Source organism: Mytilus californianus, unplaced genomic scaffold, assembly GCF_021869535.1.
Source record: "Mytilus californianus isolate M0D057914Y unplaced genomic scaffold, xbMytCali1.0.p SCAF_6, whole genome shotgun sequence".
Taxonomy (NCBI): domain Eukaryota; kingdom Metazoa; phylum Mollusca; class Bivalvia; order Mytilida; family Mytilidae; genus Mytilus; species Mytilus californianus.
This window is the reverse complement of record NW_026262712.1, coordinates 25,075,659-25,095,181: the sequence shown is the minus strand read 5'-3', so window position 1 is coordinate 25,095,181 and position 19,523 is coordinate 25,075,659. Positions and strand designations below refer to the sequence as shown.

The window sequence follows — 19,523 nt, the reverse complement described above, 5'->3', positions numbered from 1 at the left end:
TCTTTTATAGAACCACTGAATGGAATGAAACCATATACAATGGATGAAATTGTTCCTTATGAGGTGCTGACCAAGAGTTGTTACTTTGAAGTCGATCCATCATCCAAGATGGCTGCCAGCAGGGGACTTTGTTCAACAATAAACTCATAAAAGATACAAGGATTGAAATTTTGTATTAGCGCCAGATGCACGTTTCGTCTACAAAAGACTCATCAGTGATGCTTGAATCAAAAAAATGTCAAGAAGCACAAAGGACACGATGGACAATACATACAAATGTCTTCTTTTAAAGAACCACTGAATGGAATTAAACTAAGCATGGCATGAATGTTTCTTTTGAGGTGCTGACCAAGTGTTGTTACTTTGAAGCCGATCCATCATCCAAGATGGCCCCAAGAGAGGGACTTAGTTTAAAATAGGACCCTATGGGAAATACATACAACTGTTTTCTTTTAGAGAACCACTAAATGGAATGAAATAAAGCATGGCATGAATGTTCCTTATGAGATGCTGACCAAGTGTTGTAAATTTGTAAGCGATCCATCACCCAAGATGGCTAAGAAACCACTTAATGGTGTGAATCAAACATGGCATGAATGTTCCTTATGAGGTGCTGACCAAGTATTTTTTCAAGCCGATCCATCATCCAAGATGGTGGCCAGCAAGGGACTTCCTTTAACATAGGCCCCTATGGACAATACATTCAAATGTCTTCTTGTAGAGAACCACTTAACGGAATGAAACCAAACATGGCATGAATGTTCCTAATGAGGTGCTGACCAAGTGTTGTTACTTTGTAGCTGATCAATCATCCAAGATGGCCGCCAGCGGGGGACTTTGTTTAACATAGCATCCTATGGACAAAACATACAAATGTCTTCTTTAAGAGGACCACTGAATGGAATGAAACCAAACATAGCATGAATGTTTCTTATGAGGTGCTGACCAAGTGTTGAAACTTTGAAGTCAATCCATTATCCAAGTTGGCCACCAGAGTGGGACTAAAGTTTAACATAGGACCCTATGGGAAATACATACAAATGTCTTCTTTTAGAGAACCACTTAATGGAATGAAATAAAGCATGGCATGAATGTTCCTTATGAGGTGTTAAGTAAATGTTGTAACTTTGTAAGTGATCCATCATCCAAGATGTCTGCCAGTTGGGGACTTCGTTTAACTTAGGACCCTATTGACAATACATACAAATGTTTTCTTTTAGAGAAACACTGAATGGAATGTTATAAAACATGGCAAAAATGTTCCTTATGAGGTGCTGACCACGTGTTGTAACTTAGTAGGCGATCCATCATCCAAGATGTCTGCCAGTTGGATACTTCGTTTAACATAGGACCCTATTGACAATACATACAAATGTCTTCTTTTAGGGAACCACTGAATTGAATGAAACCAAACATGGCATGAATATTCCTTATGAGGTGCTGACCTAGTGTTGTTACTTTGAAGCCGATCCATCGTCCAAGATGGCTGCCAGCAGGGGACTTCATTTAACATAGGACCCTATGGACAATACATACAAAAGTCTTCTTTTAGGGAACCACTGAATGGAATGAAACTAAACATGGCATAAATGTTCCTTATGAGGTGCTGTTGCTTTGAAGCCGATCCATCATCCAAGATGGCAGCCAGCTGGGGACTTCATTGAACATTGGACCCTTAGTATGGACAATACATATAAATGGCTTCTTTCAGAGAACCACTGAATGGAATGAAATAAAGCATGGGATGAATATTGCTTATGGCAGATTTTACAGTATTGTGTTCTGCCTCCTACTTCCATGATAAATAATTAAAGAAGGCATTACACGAAAAAAAATTATATTTTCTGAAAATTTATTATCAGTAGATCATAATTCTTCAAAAAAGGAGTAAATAATGTAAGAGATTATTGAATAGTTGCCAAGGAAACAGGATACCCACATTTTCTCCTTTTGCACCCTGGTCCAAAATTTCATTAATTTTGGTTTAAAGCCTTTAACCAGCAATAAAACCAAAATAAATTCTGAAAGGTAAAGGGTTTAGGAAGATATTCAGCATCTTTCACATTACTATTTCTAATATATTAGTGGAAAAAAATATGTTTAAGATGATGGACATGTGACATATGGAAAATGGGACAAAAAGTTTATGTTTTTCAAAGTAAATGACATCTAATACACAGTAAAAAGAATTGAATAAGTATAAAGTTGCATGTGTTGCCAATATTTACTTTTTACTAGTTTAATTTGTGCCAGATTCTTGAAAGAAAACATGTTTTGAATTAAGGCTGTTGCTAATGTGACGGAGACAAAAATGAGTAACGTTAGCGACATTTGGACATGTCACATTAGCAACAGCATCTTTAAAAAATAAAATGTATGCACACAGTCGTGCTTTATAAATGCTTTGAGTAATTAAATTGTACAGTCTGGTTTAGAATATCTAAATATACAGAATGTCATTGGCAGGTGTACTTTGTATCAAATGAATACACAAGAAACCAATTTGTAATAGTAACATTAGCAACATCTTCTTCAGTATTACATTAAGAAAATTTGCTATCTAGATGGGTCGCACTAAATAGGGCCAAAATTGTTACAGGAGGTGAAAAATAAGATTCATGATATCTTTATCGAAAAAGTTTTCAGATGTAACTGAATGATTCTTCTAGATCTGTTCATATCTTTAGTCGTGAACTGAGATGTTGATATGATACGAGTACCTAATGCAATAAGAACTGTTTTTTGTACCAGACTGAGACACCAGATTTTATGGATGGATGGATTAATTATTGTTTAACGTCCAGTGTCAACCTAGTATGTGCACATCAGGACGAGAACAAGTTGATTTAATATGATCTCTGCTTTGTACTAGACCGACACGCTTAGCAGGATTTTCCACAAAGACACATTATACAGACTCTGTTGCCTCTGTAAGCTGACCTTTGCTTTTACTCCTAGATGCTGTCGGCTTGGATGAGAAGCAGCAAAGACCCAATTTTAATGTCTTCTTTTATCTGGCTACGTATTGAACCTGCAACCTTTGGCACTCAAAACAGAAGGGGGATATGGATTATTTATGAAGCACAAGCCAAAATGCCCATGTAATGTCTAGCAAGAAACATCAAACAACAGAAGAATGAACAATTTCAAATCAATTCGCAGTGAATATGGAAATACCATAGTGATCAATGCCTCAATGACTTTCACCATGGATTTTGGTAAAGAAAGTCTTTTGTAGTCTTCAGAACACCTTGCTTTGCCCATTTAATTCATGATGCATTTGCATTCAAAAGTCTAAAATACTGCCTAGACTAAGAAGATTAAAAATATTTTAATGTTTGAAAAATTTATCGTCTCTGTTAGTTCTGGAGGACTTCATCTGAAAGAAAATAAATTGAAAATATTACTGGTATATGAATACAATTTAAAAAATGAACGACTATTAAAATTTTTAAAATGTATTGAAGTACTGCCTTCAAATTTACTTCAATCAAGACATAGTTTTTTGCCGAATGCTTTCAGAATATATGGTAATTAAAGATATGTTGTCATCATTAATTGTAGCTAGAACAGTTCAAGTTACCATCTTCTTTTAATGATTACCCGAGATTATGCTAAGATACCCCTGAAAATCAAATGTATGTTTATCATTTTGTCTGTGAGCAATGACTTTTATGCCAATTTTGACAATTTTAAGAACTGGACTAATTTTGGCAATTAATGAACTAAGTTGTTATTATAAAAATAGAAGATGTGGTATGAAGCTCTTCGAAAAGGAAAGACTATTACCTTCAAATATATATAGTAATGAGCGCCCCTTCATTACTATATTAGACTGTTTTAATTTTCTTATATAACATCACATCAACAATATATTGTCCCAAAGTAACGATCGCTACATAAAAATCTGTCCATGTTATACCGTTCGCATCAAATTATTAAAAGAAATGTATTTTGATGAACTAGAAGACTCAACTGTACGTAAAATATGGTCAAATCTCGTTGGGAGATGAAAAACCACAACAAAAGTTTCTTAATGTGACATTTAAATGACATTACTTGATTCAACGTTTTGTTGCGAATGTCTTTTTGATGGACGGAATACAATAAAGGACCTCATGTAACGATATAACAGTCAACTTACCTTCTTTGCTTTCCCATTATGTGAGGGAACCGGCTCCGCATCCATTTCTGCAAAGGGCGATATCGTAACTCCTATACAGGAGAGTTACAGATCTAAATATATATTGCTCACGTGACATTGATTTGGACGGAAACGTAGAGCAGTAACGTTCGCAAAAACTAAAACAGCCAATGATATTGATTCTGAAAGTCCGTTGACCCCCTTTCGTCATCAAAATTTAATGTGATTGCTATTTATATCAATTATTTATAAAACCCGAGTTAAAAATAACAATTGGCCGTCTGAGAACCAACAAAAAAATTGCGATCGTAACATACCACAATGGACGAAAAAGATGTGACGTTCGCAATAATATAATAAATTACCTTTTTTAGCCTTTACCAATAAAAATGTGCCTTGAAATTATAATTAAAACACAAAAGAAAACTTTTTATTAAAATATAAGTCCATGTTATTAGGCTCCACTTATAAATAATACTTTAAAATTCCACTCCAAATAAGCTAGATGTCAGTCAAGTAGGTCACAATGTCTATTCAATGTCCAATATTTTGAAATTGAAAACCCACTAATTCTAACAAAAAACATAAACACAGGGTGATTTTTATTTTTATTTACTCAGAAAGACACCTTTTATTAAATAACATAATGCATTACTTCATTTCACACTCTGTTTCACAGTTTCAGCAATTCCTTTTTTGATGGATACAAAAAAGCAATACTTCCTTTTTATTGTAAAATCTGCCTTATGCGGTGCTGACAAAGTGTTGTTACTTTGAAGCCGATCCATCATCCAAGATAACCACGAGCAAGGGACTTCGTTTAACATAGGACCCTATGGACAATACATACAAATGTCTTCTTTTAGAGAACCACTGAATGGAATGAAACCAAACATGGCATGAATGTTCCTTAATTATGAGGTCCTTTTCAATTATTTTTGGACGCAGGAAGGGCTTATTGTCCCAACACTGGATGGTGTTGAAAATTTAATGTCACAGTGAAAATCAGTAAGACAAGTTTTTTTGTATTTATTCAGTACTTAGGTCAAATTGAAAAATGACTTTTGTTGCATCACATTAAGAGTTGCAAAAGGTCACAGAATTTCAATGTGAAAAGGGTAATTTATTGTACACTAGCTATTGATAACCATTTTAGATATATAGAATAATAATTTTCTAGCATAACTTATAAAGAAATATTTAAAGTAAATGTATTTGAAACGATATTTGGTGCTTGACCATTGCAACAAATTAAGGTCTTTGTTAATTGAAAAATTTTGCTTTCAGATGACAAAGAAATGCTATGTTAGTCTGAAGAGATTTTGTATTTCTAAACTGAAAGGTAACATGTTAATACTTGTATATATACTGTATATGTGTTTTATGATATATGAAATTGTTCTACCTTTAACAGTATAAATATCAGGAAAACTGTTCTTATATCTATATATGGTGTTATGGTAGCCAATCGGACAACTATCCTCCAAGGATGAGAATGTAAACAATAATAGAGCACTTAATGGACTTCAACCATGAGCAAACCCATATCATATTATAAGCTACAATGCCTTTGTTGTTACAAATTTGAGCATTATAATTATGACATTGCTGTATGAAATCTTCTATGAAACAACCTATGAATATTAAGTGTAGAACTGCATAATTCTAAGTCAACATGAACAATGAAATTGAACACACTTTCAGTAACTGCAAGCATTCTGTTTATGTGTGGCAATTTGTAATTTGTTTTGTGTTTGTTATTCTTTATTCTGTATAAAATTATAGAGTTTATGTTATCATTCAAAGGAGCTAGAGGGTATAGGTCAATGAGACAGCAACCTGTTAACAAAATTGACCTGAAGACATGTAGACAAGCAACATTAAGTCTTCAAACTATTAAAGATAGGTGTCCATGCAATATGTCAAGCTCCTAATTATCCAGAGTCTTTAAAAGTTGTGAATAAATTTAACTGACACAAACACAGATCTGTCATTAACAACCAATTCTCCAAATGATAAAAAGGTTGTACCAAGTCATATGGCAACTACTATCAAGGTTCCTTACTCTGGAAAGGGACATGCAAATGTGGGAGATTAACTTTGAATTTTGAGATCTCTTTAATCTTGATTTGTAGACTTACAAAATCTTCATGCTATTACACAAATTAATCTTACAAGTTTTTGTTTTGGAAAACCCAATATCAATTATAAATGAGAAGTCTATATATGAATAAACAAGAAAGTGATGTTAGGAATATGTCAATATGACAGCAACCCAAGGACATAAAAAAAACAAGACAGCCAAAACTGAATATATGGTTAAATTCATAGAACATATGTATAATATATTCATGCATTCATTATTTAATTTTCGATGTTCTTGGCATAGGTTTTTAAAGCAGGAGTACAATATATGACACATTTTAAGTGATTATTTAAATATATGCATCTACTTTGTGTACAAAAAAGATGTTTCTTTTCATCATAGGATATAAATTTAAAGAAAGGATAAGTTATTATCTTTGATTCATTTTCTTTACAGGTGGAAGATTTAAAGTAGGACAACCTTGTAACATAGGTATGAAACTGATGAAAAAATGTCCAGATGTAGAAGGACTACTTAGCTAGTCCCAAAAAGTTTTGAATCTTAGTTACCGAATTGTCTTGACTATTGATGGATAAGATTGATTATTACTAATGGACTTTGGTCAATTAAAAGGATTGTTCTGAACATGCATGAAATATTTGCCACTAGACATTATACCAACAATCAATATAGAGATTATGGTAGCCTTTGTGACAGTACTAGTGTACATACAATAAAACTCTTAACAGAATGAAAGAATTTAGTAAAAGTTTTATATGTTGTAACAAAATCATAAACATGATAAATGTCAACCAAATTAAAAGGATGCCATGCAATCAAAAGCAAGTGATTTGTCAAAAACATTCAGAGAGTTTTGAATACTCTGAAAATAATTCATTCCATTATTTTCATATGCATATGCCATTATTACAAAAGTTAGTGTGTTCTAGTGTAGTATAAGGGAACTAGTTAAACACACTGAAATATTAGTAGAAGAACACTGACTTAGATAAAAGGAAACTCCATCGTTTTCTTTGTATAGTGTAGATTTCTGACACAGTAAGGACATTCAAACATTCATTGGAGGTCTTGAGTGATTTGATTGTTATATTTGAGGTCTGAAGAATTGAAATCAATTGCCTATCACAAATAGTAGTGAAAATAAGTTAAGAAAAAAAAGTATTATTCCCCATTGACTCATTTGTTTAATTCAATAGGCAGAAAAAGGAATAACAGTGAAGAACACAAAAGAGCAGAATATGTAAGTAGAACTTAGCTTCAGTAATTATTCTTATTTGCAGATATCACATATTGTTTCTTGGTGTGTGTAATGTCAGTTTATCTGACCTGTGATTTCACTCTTTACTGCTCTACCACAGCTACTTATATACTCTGATTACAGCAACAGCAGAAATAGTGACAAATGTAACCTACATCCACAGATAATATTTATATTAGTTACCTCATTTCCTTAGACTGTTTTAACAAAAGTGAAAACAAATAAGGCAAATATTTTGTTTTGATTTGTAAAGTATTATCAATTGGAGTAGTCAAAGTAAAGAAAATACATGGACACAGCAGGAGATGCAAAAAATATTGGACAGTACAGCAGACCACACCAAACTCCTAAAATAAAATTGACATATAAATGAAGACAAACAGCTCATGGTCCGTATATTCTGACTTTGTAGGTCTCACACTATGATTGGGCTAAGCCAGATTTATGTACACACAAACCTCCCCCTTTGTATATGTGGACCATATTAAGATAAAACATACAAGAAACAAGATTTACAATCCTAATTAATTAAAAAAGTAAAAGATGGCACAAAATTTAAAAGCGGGGTTAAAAAAATATTCCAAAAGCTTTCTGAAACTTGATAAAATCTATTGAACCTATAGTATCTTTGTCTTCAGATTTAAAACTTACCATTTTTGTCTCGCCTGTGACAAAAGTAGCAGTATGAAAGACATAGGTATTACTATCGGGTGGCGTCAGCAGCGTAAACTATTTCCTTAAAGCTTTAAATATCAGAAGGTAGAAGACTGGGATGCTTCATATTTTGTATGCAAATACCTTATCTTACGAAGTCTCCGTCTATCATATGTCCTTGACCTCATTTTCATGGTTCAGCAACTGCTTGAAAAAATTTGAATTTCTCACTTATTTGGTATATGGGTTCCTTGTAATGTGTACATATCTGTCAGACAAGGTTCAGATTGTAATAAACAATTAATTTCCCCATAGGCGACAATGATAGCCTTTTTCGAGATACAGACTTTAGAAAGTTGATTTTTTTATCGAAACCTTGCTAGAATTAAAGAAAAATTATTCTGACAGTTTTTTTTGGTCCAAAAAATATAGGTTCCCATTGCTTTTCTTAACGTAATTGTACTTATCTCCCATGCTTATCAATTTTGCACTTAAAAACATGTGTCTCATCCTAGTGTTGAAAATACATCTTAGTTCCGTTAGGGCTAAGGAAAATAATTTATTTTGCCTTTGGTATAATGCAGAGTGCACGAAGTCTCTAATGATAAAAAATAACTGGCGCACATATCGACCAATCAGGATTAGCCATACTCTTAATTCTGAATACCATGTTATCTTCATAAAATGGCTGCGCCCATAAAATCTAATGGTTTATTGTAACCTTCAACTGAGCTCAACCTCATTTCATGGATCAGTGATCAAGGTTAAAAGTTATGTGATCAGATCCGTTTCTCAAATACTTTAAACAATAGGTCAACAATATTTGGTGTATGGAATGACTGTAATGGGTAAATGTCAGTCTGGCAGGTTACATCTGACCTTGACCTCATTTTCATGGTACATTGGTCAATGTTAAATTTTGTTGTTTGGTCTGTTTTTCAAGTACTATGAGCAATAGGTCAACTATATTTGGTGTATGAAATGATCATAAAGTGTATATGTCTGTCTGGCAGGTATCATCTGACCTTGACCTAATTTTCATGGTTCATTGGTCAATGTTATGTTTGTTTTTTGGTCAGTTTTACAAATATTTTAAGCAATAGGTCAATTACATTTTGTGTATAAAAAATTGTAATTTGTATATGTCTGTCTGACAGCATTTATCTGATCTGAGTTTCTGTGATGTTTTAGTTAAACCTTTATCTTTAAAAGAAGAATACCTGGAGGTGATTTAATTGCTTGAGAACATGTTTATTTTGTCTCATTTGTATTGTTGTTTTCAATCCAATTCAATAAAAAAATATATCAAGCTTTCTTTAGCCTGAAGAAGCAAAACAGTTTTAACAAGCTCATATCTGAGTGTCCAGCATAAACAGCAACTGTTACCTATGGAACACTGTATGTGAAATGATGAATGTATAAGCTATTGAAACCAGTGCAGAAAGTAACTGGTTTACTCCTGAACTGTTTAAACATATTTTACATCTTGTAACAGTTGATCTATGTGATTACTGAAGGACACCAACAGACTTTGTTAAAAAAGAACTATCAAGACGTGAAGAAAGGATTGTAACATGACTTCCTGTGTAAAATTTTACTTTCCCTCGGGAAACGAGAAATGGGAATTTTCATGCCATGAGCATGTAAGACAAATTCAGCGTGTGCACTCTTGTTTCATTTTTATTATCTTAGAAAATTTCAATATTCTGATATAATTCAAAGTTTTTTAGCAGTATTAATGTTGAATAGTATAGACCATTATAAAACCTTTCTGTTAAAAACTGTATAACAGTTCATGTCAAAATCAATCAGTTTGATCCCTGGGTTTTTCATGGTACAATTTACACTGAGTAACGAGTCATTGAAGTGAACATGTTGAATTTTTTTAATAAAAATAAGCAATTTTGTTTGAACTCTTAACCAAGGACATTTTTTAAAAGTCTGAATATCAGATAACCAAACATATATTTGAATATTTATTCCAATTTCTTTTTAAATACTTTTTAGGAGATTTCAAGTTTTGAGACTCTGCAGGAATTAGCTCCTGCATTGAATGAGGAACTTTGTACAGAACTAGTAATTAAAGATGTAATGGATCAAGTAGAAGTTGACAATGTTGATGACGCAATTAAACAGCAATATAAAGAAGCACTAAACGACAGAATGAGAGTATGTTTGAAACATCATATAGTCACTGAAATTAGTATAAGTAGGGTGTTCTAATTTATCTATTTCAATTTTTTCTTTTGAAGGTAAAGTATTGCTTGACAGTTTCTTGTGCCATACAAGGGAAAATAAGATTCCAACAAATCTAAAGATCTTTAAGTCCATAGACGACTTATGTATTTGAGCTCTTTCCTGTAAATTTTCGATGTCACAATGCTCCCTTTAAAATGTCACAGAAGAACTAATTGTTGGAGGACATCTTTTACGGCCAATGACCTTGAGTCAACCGGTGTAACTCATTCATAAAAAACAACTCAACATTGGCATTATAAGACTGGAACAATAAATTTAAAAAAAAAATATAATGATGTGAAGCGAAATATCAGAGCTGTAAGAATATTTTTTGTCTGTCACACTTTTCCACCTTGTCAAACCTTTAACATAATTGCCAGACCTACATTTTTGAGATAATTTGATAAATTCAGAATAATTGTAAGCCAATGAAATTTAAAGCAATTTGGAATGACATTATTTTGTTGATTTACTTTTTTAGCTCACCTGGCCGAAAAGGGCCAAGTGAGCTTTTCTCATCACTTGGTGTCTTTCCTCGTTGTCCATCCTCGTCGTCTCTCGTCGTCCCTCGTCGTCATTGTCCATTAACTTTTACAAAAATCTTCTCCTCTGAAATTACTGGGCTAAATTAAACCAAACTTGGCCTTTATCATACTTAGGGTATCAAGTTTTAAAAATGTATCCAGTGACCCTGGCCAACAACCAATATAGCCGCCATGGCTAAACATAGAACATTGGGGTAAAATGCATTTTTTGGCTTTTATCTCTGAAACTAAAGCATTTAAAGAAAATCTGATCAGGGAAAAAAATGTTCATCAGGTTAAAATCTATCTGCCCTGAAATTTTCAGACAAATCAGACAACCTGTAGTTGGGTTGCTGCCTCTGAATTGGTAATTTTAAGGAAATTTTTCAGTTTTTGGTTTTTATCTTGAATAATATTATAGATAGATATAAACTGTAAACAGCAATAATGTTCAGCAAAGTAAGATCTACAAATAAGTCTAACATGACCAAAATGGTCAATTGACCCCTTAAGGAGTTTTTGCCCATAAATGACAAATTTAACATTTTTTTTCATGTTTGCCTTGTATCATGAAAACTATGATATTAAGAGAGAAACATTTTTTTCCCATTATGCCTTATATGATTTAAATTATAATAGATAAATAAACACTTTAAATCTCAAAAATGATCAGCAGGGCAAGATCTATTAAAAAGTCTAATTTTGCTGATATAGTTAGTAGACTGTCACTCTTCATAGGAGTTTTTCCCCCATTTTGTGTTTTGATCAAAAACTAAAGAAGATGGAGAGAAACCAAACAGACTAAAAGATCAGTAATACAAGATCAACAAAATAGAGATTTTTGTCATGGTCTATTCTCGTCGACAATGTTGGAGAGTGTCCTTTGTTTGATATGCACATAGACCAAGGTGAGTGACACAGGCTCTTTAGAGCATAGAGCCTCTAGTTTTGTAAATTAGAAATGCACTGTATTGGGAAATATTGAAAATTCAAAACTTGTTTTAAAAGAAGGCATAATTGGCAATCATATCTCATCCCCATTATTTTTATAAGTATGTAAAGCTTTGTAGACATTTTAATTTGTTTTTACTTTTGAAAATTAAACAGCCACAACAAGTACCAGATTTATCACAGCATGTTTTATGTACTGAGGCAATTGTACAAGATGATATTCCATTACTACCACCACCACCTCCACCACCAAAAATGAGAGTTCCATCACTCCCACCAAACTGGGAAATTGCAAAAGACTTGGAGGGCAATGTGTACTATTATCATGCTAAAACCAGGTAATTGTTGAAAGGTAGTCATCATGTAAGGTGTGACTAAAAGCGTTGATTTTACATAAAATTCTTTCATTTGCAGTATTCTATAGTCCTGGATTTGGTGGTTATTGTTTGGATTTTTTTTTCACACCAAACAGTATGCATATTTTTGCCATTGATTTGAAATTAACAATTTAGAAAAATACAATTTTAAAATCCACAAACAAATGATTTTCTATAATTCGTACATATTTGATTAACAGATAGTATATGAAACTTATTTGAGAAACTAGAATAATGAGTATATAATTCAAGATTATGTTTAATTTACAATCATTTATCCCTATGCACACTTTTGTGCGGGACACAGAAATACTTGGCGTCAGTCCATCTGTTCATCCGTCTGTGTGTCCATCCGTCCAGTCTTGTTAGTGCTCTTACAGGTACAATTCTTGCCAGATTTTTATAAAACTTATACTATAGGTTAAAATCAGCAATATCTCAGACTAGTTTTATAATGGTGGCCAATCGACTATTTTTAAAAGAGTTCTGCCCCTTGGAAATATTAAATTTATGGAAAATAACCTCCTTAGCACACTCACCGGTACGATTCTTGCCACATTTTTATAAAACTTATACAATAGTTTAATATGAGCAATATCTCGGACAAGTTTTATAATGGTGGCCTAACAACTTTTTTTAATAAAGTCATGCCCCTTGGAAATATTATATTTATGTGAAAACGGCCTCGTTAGCGCTCTCACAGGTACAATTCTTTTCAAATTTTTTAAAAACTTACAGTATATTATAATTTATTTTAAAGAACAAAAATAAAGGGTTTTCTAGTTATTGCCGTTTTACCTTGCATAGATAAAATATGTGCAACGCGTGGGAAATTGGAACTCTGTTCTTTTATTTTCTTTTATGTACTCTGTTTAAATGTTTAAATTAGTTTAGTTTAGTTTAAACATATTTATTTATAGTGGATTGGGAAACAAGTTATTGAAACTTGTATTAATCCCTTTCCACTTTGCGAGTGCGAGTGCTGCCTTGTAGCGGCATTAGCCTGCTCTTTTTCGAAATCTACAAGGGTGTCTTTTACGTGCAAGAGATATGGCTTTCTCTTAACACGGGTCAGCCATTTATCGTCCCCTTCTGACGGACTATCATCATTCCTCAAGACCATACTCGCAAATTGTGTCAAGGGAGAGCTGAAAATTCAGTCCCTGAAATTTTCTCCCCGCACCGGGGATCGAACCAGGAACCTTTGTGTTAGTAGTCCGATGCACTAACCACTACACCACGGCTCTCCTTAGTTGACATGCAAAGGTGTTGAAATTATATTCAAAGCAATAAAAATGTAATCTATTTCAGACAAACTCAGTGGTCTCTACCAGTTTGGGATGATTATAACAGTCAAGATGTTGTGGATATTAAGGTTTCCCTGGTAAGCGCATTAGCAGTTTAAACAGGATAACTATGTTTATCTTAATATGTAAATAAAAAGGTATATGAGATATGTCAATGCCATATCATCCAATTGACTTAAAGACCAAAAGACTGAAAGAATTAGTTTTCTGAGACATTCACCAAGTCTTGGTATTTGATGATAAGTTTTGGATCATTATAGTTTGTTGGATACCAAATTTCATGGATTTTGTTAATAACCACTTTAAAAAGATCAACCAATTACAGTGAAATAAATAAATCCACAGTATTTGTTAGTGTATGTTATCACTGGTATGGGAACTTTTTTAAAGACATTACCACTTCTGTATGTCTATGGAAAAATGCAAATCAGACAAATATCGAAAAGATTTAAGCAATTTTAGATCACTGAACAGCTCTCAATTATGATCAAAACCCATATTGTACAGAAAGTTTTAAAAGGCCCTGTCATGAAAAACTGTCAAAATTTCAATTAAGAAAATCAACTGCCTAATTTGTGTATGAAATATACGAAAAACAAGGATTTTGAAAAATGCCATTTTAACAAAGACTTGTAGGGGAAAAACAATGGTGGTATTACTCCTAAAGACAAATTTGACTTAGAATGACCAATTAAGACATATATGACTTTTTACATAATTAGTTATGAGCCAAGAAAAAATGATTTACCCACATTAACCATTGTTAACATATATTTGTATAAGACTTCTTGTAGCAAAATATCATTTGGGGTAGGGCCTTGGGTAATATTTAAATAACAATGCAAGGTTTCAAAATGAAACCATATTACTGGTATTTTTTCTTATTCAAAGTTCAAGCAGCCCAAAAAGTGGTATGAAAATACCTTCATCGTAAGGTGGCACAAAAGTTTGACCTTAAGCTTTATGTTAAAATAAATGTTTAAAAAAAAAAATGTTTTTGTCTGAATATAAATGAGAAAGGAGATGCCAGAATTCTATCCACCAGAGACCAGGTTATTGACATTAATAACCACAGGACACTGTATGGCCTTAAACGATGAGCATATATATATCATGTATAATATGACTGCTATCAAAGATCTAAGTACGACAAAATGTGAAACAATTCAAAAGATAAAACCGCAATGGCCTGAGTATGCTTAAAACAACAAATGAAAAGAAAATGAAGCAGACAGCAATGTTTATTTTAATTATATGTTTAAGGATGAAGATAGGAAAGCAACGAGAAATGAGAATACAAAAAGTGTGACAGGAAATCTCTTTAGTATGGAAATAGATTCTGAAGTAATACCGCCTAATGTAACAGATGATTCAGAATCTACTATGTATACAGCAACCCAAGTGCCAAGTATGAATGAGGACGACCTATTGGCAAAAGTCTGTAAGTTTTTAAACTATATATATATTGACAGTTTATATATAGGATGTTTGTTGGTTTATGATTGAGAATATTGTGAGTTGAGACTCGTTTGTCCTGTGAATAAGATTTTGCTGCAAATCAGACCATATATGTAGAAATTTTTGCTAAATTAACGAAGGTTATAACGTCAGTTAATGTTAAAATAATGTTTATAGTGAAAACTTTATAGACAATCAGACAGAATATATATTAGCTGTTATATGAATAAAAGGAGATGTTAGATATACGTCAATGAGATAACAACCCGATTACAAAAATAAGCAAAAGATATCCAACATGAATCTTGAACTCGTACAGTTTTATTGTAATCAAAATGCAGTGTTATCTTAAATATTATTTCTGTTTAAAGGTATTTCAGAATTATGGAAGTGGGACAACGTTGACAAGAATGACACAGTTGGTAAAATTGAGAACATCAATGTAACACTGGAAAGCTTATTTTTTATGAGAGGATTTTTGCCAGATGAGGTATGATGTAAAAAACTATGTTTCATTTTTTAAGCTAAACATGTCATCATTAAGACACATGCTATGATGCTGATTAGGGGATTTATATGAATAAACTGTGAATTCAATTTCAAGGCCACACAATTTTTACATATGATATTATGAATAAAAAGAGATCAGGATTTATAAAAAGACAGCAAACATATCACAAAAATAAACAAAATGACATCTAGAAGGCAACCTAAAGTCTTCACCTGTAGAAGTGGTTGTTGTTGGTTGCCATCTGTCATATTTTTTTTTGGGGTTTATTGTTTTGTTATAAGGCTGTTTCAACAATTATTTCAGTGTTTACTTCAGTCATATCAATTAGTTAATGTTAAAGATTTGAACTGATTTGGTCATTAATAAAGCTCAAATTCAAGATTAAATATGAAAAATCTATCAAATATGCAATACTTTTAGATATTTGGATGATATATTGGCTCTCAATAATGACAACTTCAGTATGTATACTAAAGAAATTTATCCTGTTGAACTTACTTTAAATAAAGCTAATACTTACAATGACCACTGTCCTTTCCTCGATCTTGATATCTATATCATTAACAGGAAGCTTAATACAAAAATTTATGATAAAAGAGACGATTTTTCATTTCCTATCGTTAATTATCCATTTTTAGATGGTGACGTTCCCTTGTCACCATCTTATGGTGTTTTTATATCTCAACTTGTACGATTCGCTCGTGTATGTAACAACGTATTAGATTTTAGCGAGAGAAATTTATATATTACTGAAAAATTATTACACCAGGGTTTTCGATATCATAAACTAGTCAAAACATTTACTAAATTTTATCATCGGTATAAGGACATCATTCGTAAATATAACTCAACATGCAGACATCTTATACGTTCGGGTATTTCACATCCATTCTTTTATGGTAATATTCTTTACAAAGCACAAAAATGTCAGTATTCACCTCAAAAGCTAACAAAACCTTTAAACAGACTTATTAAGAAGGGATATAGTTACGATACTGTTGTCAGGTCATTAAAGATTGCATATTTTGGCTTTAATATTGATTCACTTATAGGGTCTTTGCATCGGAATTAAACATATTTATTCTAAAACCAGTTGTTGGCATGACACGGGTTATGTTTTTCTCATATATTTTATGACAGTATAATACTAAACCCCTAACAGGAGGGATTGTGCCTGATATTCATATGATGAAGACATAATCTTTCAATCAGTTTAATTGAGGTCTGGAGCTGTCATGTCAGTAACTGCTAGTAGTCTGTTGTTATTTATGTATTATTGTCATTTTGTTTATTTTCTTTTGTTTCCTATTCTGACATCGGACTCGGACTTCTCTTGAACTGAGTTTTACTGTGCTACTGTTGTACGTTTGTTTTTTCTACATTGGCTAGAGGTATAGGGGGAGGGTTGAGATCTCAAAAAACATGTTTAACCCCGCCGCATTTTTGCGCCTGTCCCAAGTCAGGAGCCCCTGGCCTTTGTTAGTCTTGTATCATTTTTAATTTTAGTTTCTTGTGTATAATTTGGAGTTTAGTATGACGTCCATTATCACTGAACTAGTATACATATTTGTTTAGGGGCCAGCTGAAGGACACCTCTGGGTGCGGGAGTTTCTCCCTGCATTGAAGACCCTGGCCTTTGTTAGTCTTGTATCATTTTTAATTTTAGTTTCTTGTGTATAATTTGGAGTTTAGTATGACGTCCATTATCACTGAACTAGTATACATATTTGTTTAGGGGCCAGCTGAAGGACACCTCTGGGTGCGGGAGTTTCTCCCTGCATTGAAGACCCATTGGTGGCCTTCAGCTGTTGTCTGCTCTATGGTCGGGTTGTTGTCTCTTTGACACATTCCCCATTTCCATTCTCAATTTTAATCACTTTTCAGATGTTTTTTTTTTATCTAAAATGTTAGTGGCCTCATTCGTGTTCAGTCTCAACATTTAATTATGTATTATCATTAAATACAACTTATGTTTAAATATTAAAACTGATTCACTAGTGCTGCCATTTCCATTTAAGACAAAAACTGTCTTTAAATTAGCACAAATATAAAATTGTGAAGATTTTAGTATTTTTGCATGAAAGAATGATGCTAGTACCTGATGCATGTCTATTGTATTGTCAAAAACAGCCAATATTTATGTAACAAAAGTATTTTACTTTCCAATAAATAGCTAAAAGTTTATATTTTTAACAACTCTGTAAAAACACTATATTTTGGGGTCAAAAAGGGCCACACAGACCCATCATTTTTTTCTGCATTTTGAGGTCTGTTATTTATATAATATCAATTTATAACAATCATTTAAAAAGCTTGTTATTTTGAAACGTGTAGCAAACATCCTCAATCAATATAGGAAAGGGAAATGAATTACAAAGTAAATACATATATGTTTGTTACTTTCTTTTTTCCATTATTGATCCTCACCATTTTTAATTTTATCCTATTGGAAGTGTGAAGGAACATTTTCTGCCTGAGAAACACTAATCTGAAACAAAATGTATTGAAAATAATACAGATTTCTTTTTGTAGGTTATTGATGCTTATTTACATCAGCTGACTGTAGGATCAACTGGAACAATTTACATCAATAGTACTATTATGACAGCTATTGCAAACAGGCAAACAGAGACACATGGCTATTTACAAGAGGTACATATGGTATAGATAAAGTTCAAGATTGAAACAAATAATAAGATTTAAACATATGAAAATTTTGAGGAAAATTTTGAGGAAAATTATGGCTAGTTAAAATTTTTTCCACATGAAAACTTCATATAAGAACAATTGTTTTGCAAAAAACAAAGAGACTAGCTTGGAATCTTTAAGGGGGTATTAACCTATACAAACCTTGTAGCCTATATTTGACAAATTTTATAAAAAAAAAATCAACAGTAGATAATGGGTAAAAACTCAAAATCTTTCCCATCGCCATATTTCTTGCAGAAAAAAAGGTATATAAAATTATAAAAGACGAGGTCAAATTGCAATGAAATTCAATATTGCCTGATTGGGTACCTGAAGTGTTAATAAAATAACTGGGAAATATTAGCTATAGCTATATTAAACTACTATGTTATATATCATTGTTTTTGAGAAAAAAAGAAAGATCAGTTATAGTTTTAACTATTGCAATCAAGACAACATACTTCAATGCAAAATCTTTTCAAATGACTTTATTTATAGGTCAACTTCCAAGAATATGACTGTGTTATTGGTGCAGTGAATGAGGGAGAAAACCACTGGACTCTTTTGGTATGTAATGAACAAATTACAAGTCTGTAAAATGTCCTAGATGGCTCTACTTTTTTGTTCTTTTTGGTTTTATCAGCTTTACAACTTTTGAATAAGTTTAGGATTTTCAAATATTTTGGCCTTGAGCATCAGTGAAGAGACATTAATTGTCAAATGCCCATCTGGTGCATCAAAATTGATACCATTAATGTTATTTTAAGATTTTTATCCTGCATTTTTATCTTTAAACAATGAAAAAAGATGTAGTATGATTCCCAATGAGATTACTTTCCACCAGAGACCAATTGACTTAGAGGTTAGTAACTATAGGTCAAGCACTAGGTCATGCTTTTCTCATACTGTTTATGATGCGTATTAAATCTGTTGGATATGTGCTGATTGTTATTTTACTCTGGGAGAGCATGATTTATTTATAATGTATATTTGTTAGAGGCAGGTCTAGTAACTGATAAATGCATCTGTCAGTCCATCCCTCTGTCCTTACATCTTTCGAAAGTAAACTTTGACGATTTTGTCAAAGTATTCTCAGCTCCTGTTAAAGGAAATGATTTAATATTTTGTCTGCAGATTGATAATGTTAAGTTGTAGCAAGTAAGCAATTTTTACATTTACCCTATTATGGCCTATATTCACATCCTGTTTGCTGATAGTTTGAAATTTGACCACACCCATTGTGCAAGGAAAATTTTCGTCAAAGTATTCTCGGCACTTGTTGAAGGGAATGATTTATTATTTGGTC

The 19,523-nt window shown here is 32.5% G+C and overlaps 1 protein-coding gene and 1 long non-coding RNA gene across 2 annotated transcripts in view; one reads left to right on the top strand and one right to left on the bottom strand.

The window, feature by feature from the left end:
* Positions 1 to 2,212: 2,212 nt before the first annotated feature.
* On the bottom strand, positions 2,213 to 4,888 carry LOC127706122 (uncharacterized). Its single transcript, XR_007984236.1, has 2 exons — positions 4,145 to 4,888; positions 2,213 to 3,379 (listed from the first exon to the last, which is right to left on the bottom strand). It is a non-coding gene; the product is annotated as an uncharacterized LOC127706122 (long non-coding RNA).
* A 4,689-nt stretch (positions 4,889 to 9,577) lies between these two features.
* The window catches only part of LOC127705557 (uncharacterized), an 80,832-nt gene continuing 70,886 nt past the window's right edge, over positions 9,578 to 19,523 (top strand). The window contains exons 1-8 of the mRNA XM_052209883.1: positions 9,578 to 9,607; positions 10,171 to 10,332; positions 12,033 to 12,214; positions 13,565 to 13,637; positions 14,824 to 15,001; positions 15,390 to 15,508; positions 18,062 to 18,181; positions 18,716 to 18,784. Of these exons, the coding sequence (XP_052065843.1) occupies positions 9,578 to 9,607; positions 10,171 to 10,332; positions 12,033 to 12,214; positions 13,565 to 13,637; positions 14,824 to 15,001; positions 15,390 to 15,508; positions 18,062 to 18,181; positions 18,716 to 18,784 (933 nt within the window). The remainder of the gene's footprint in view (positions 9,608 to 10,170; positions 10,333 to 12,032; positions 12,215 to 13,564; positions 13,638 to 14,823; positions 15,002 to 15,389; positions 15,509 to 18,061; positions 18,182 to 18,715; positions 18,785 to 19,523) is intronic.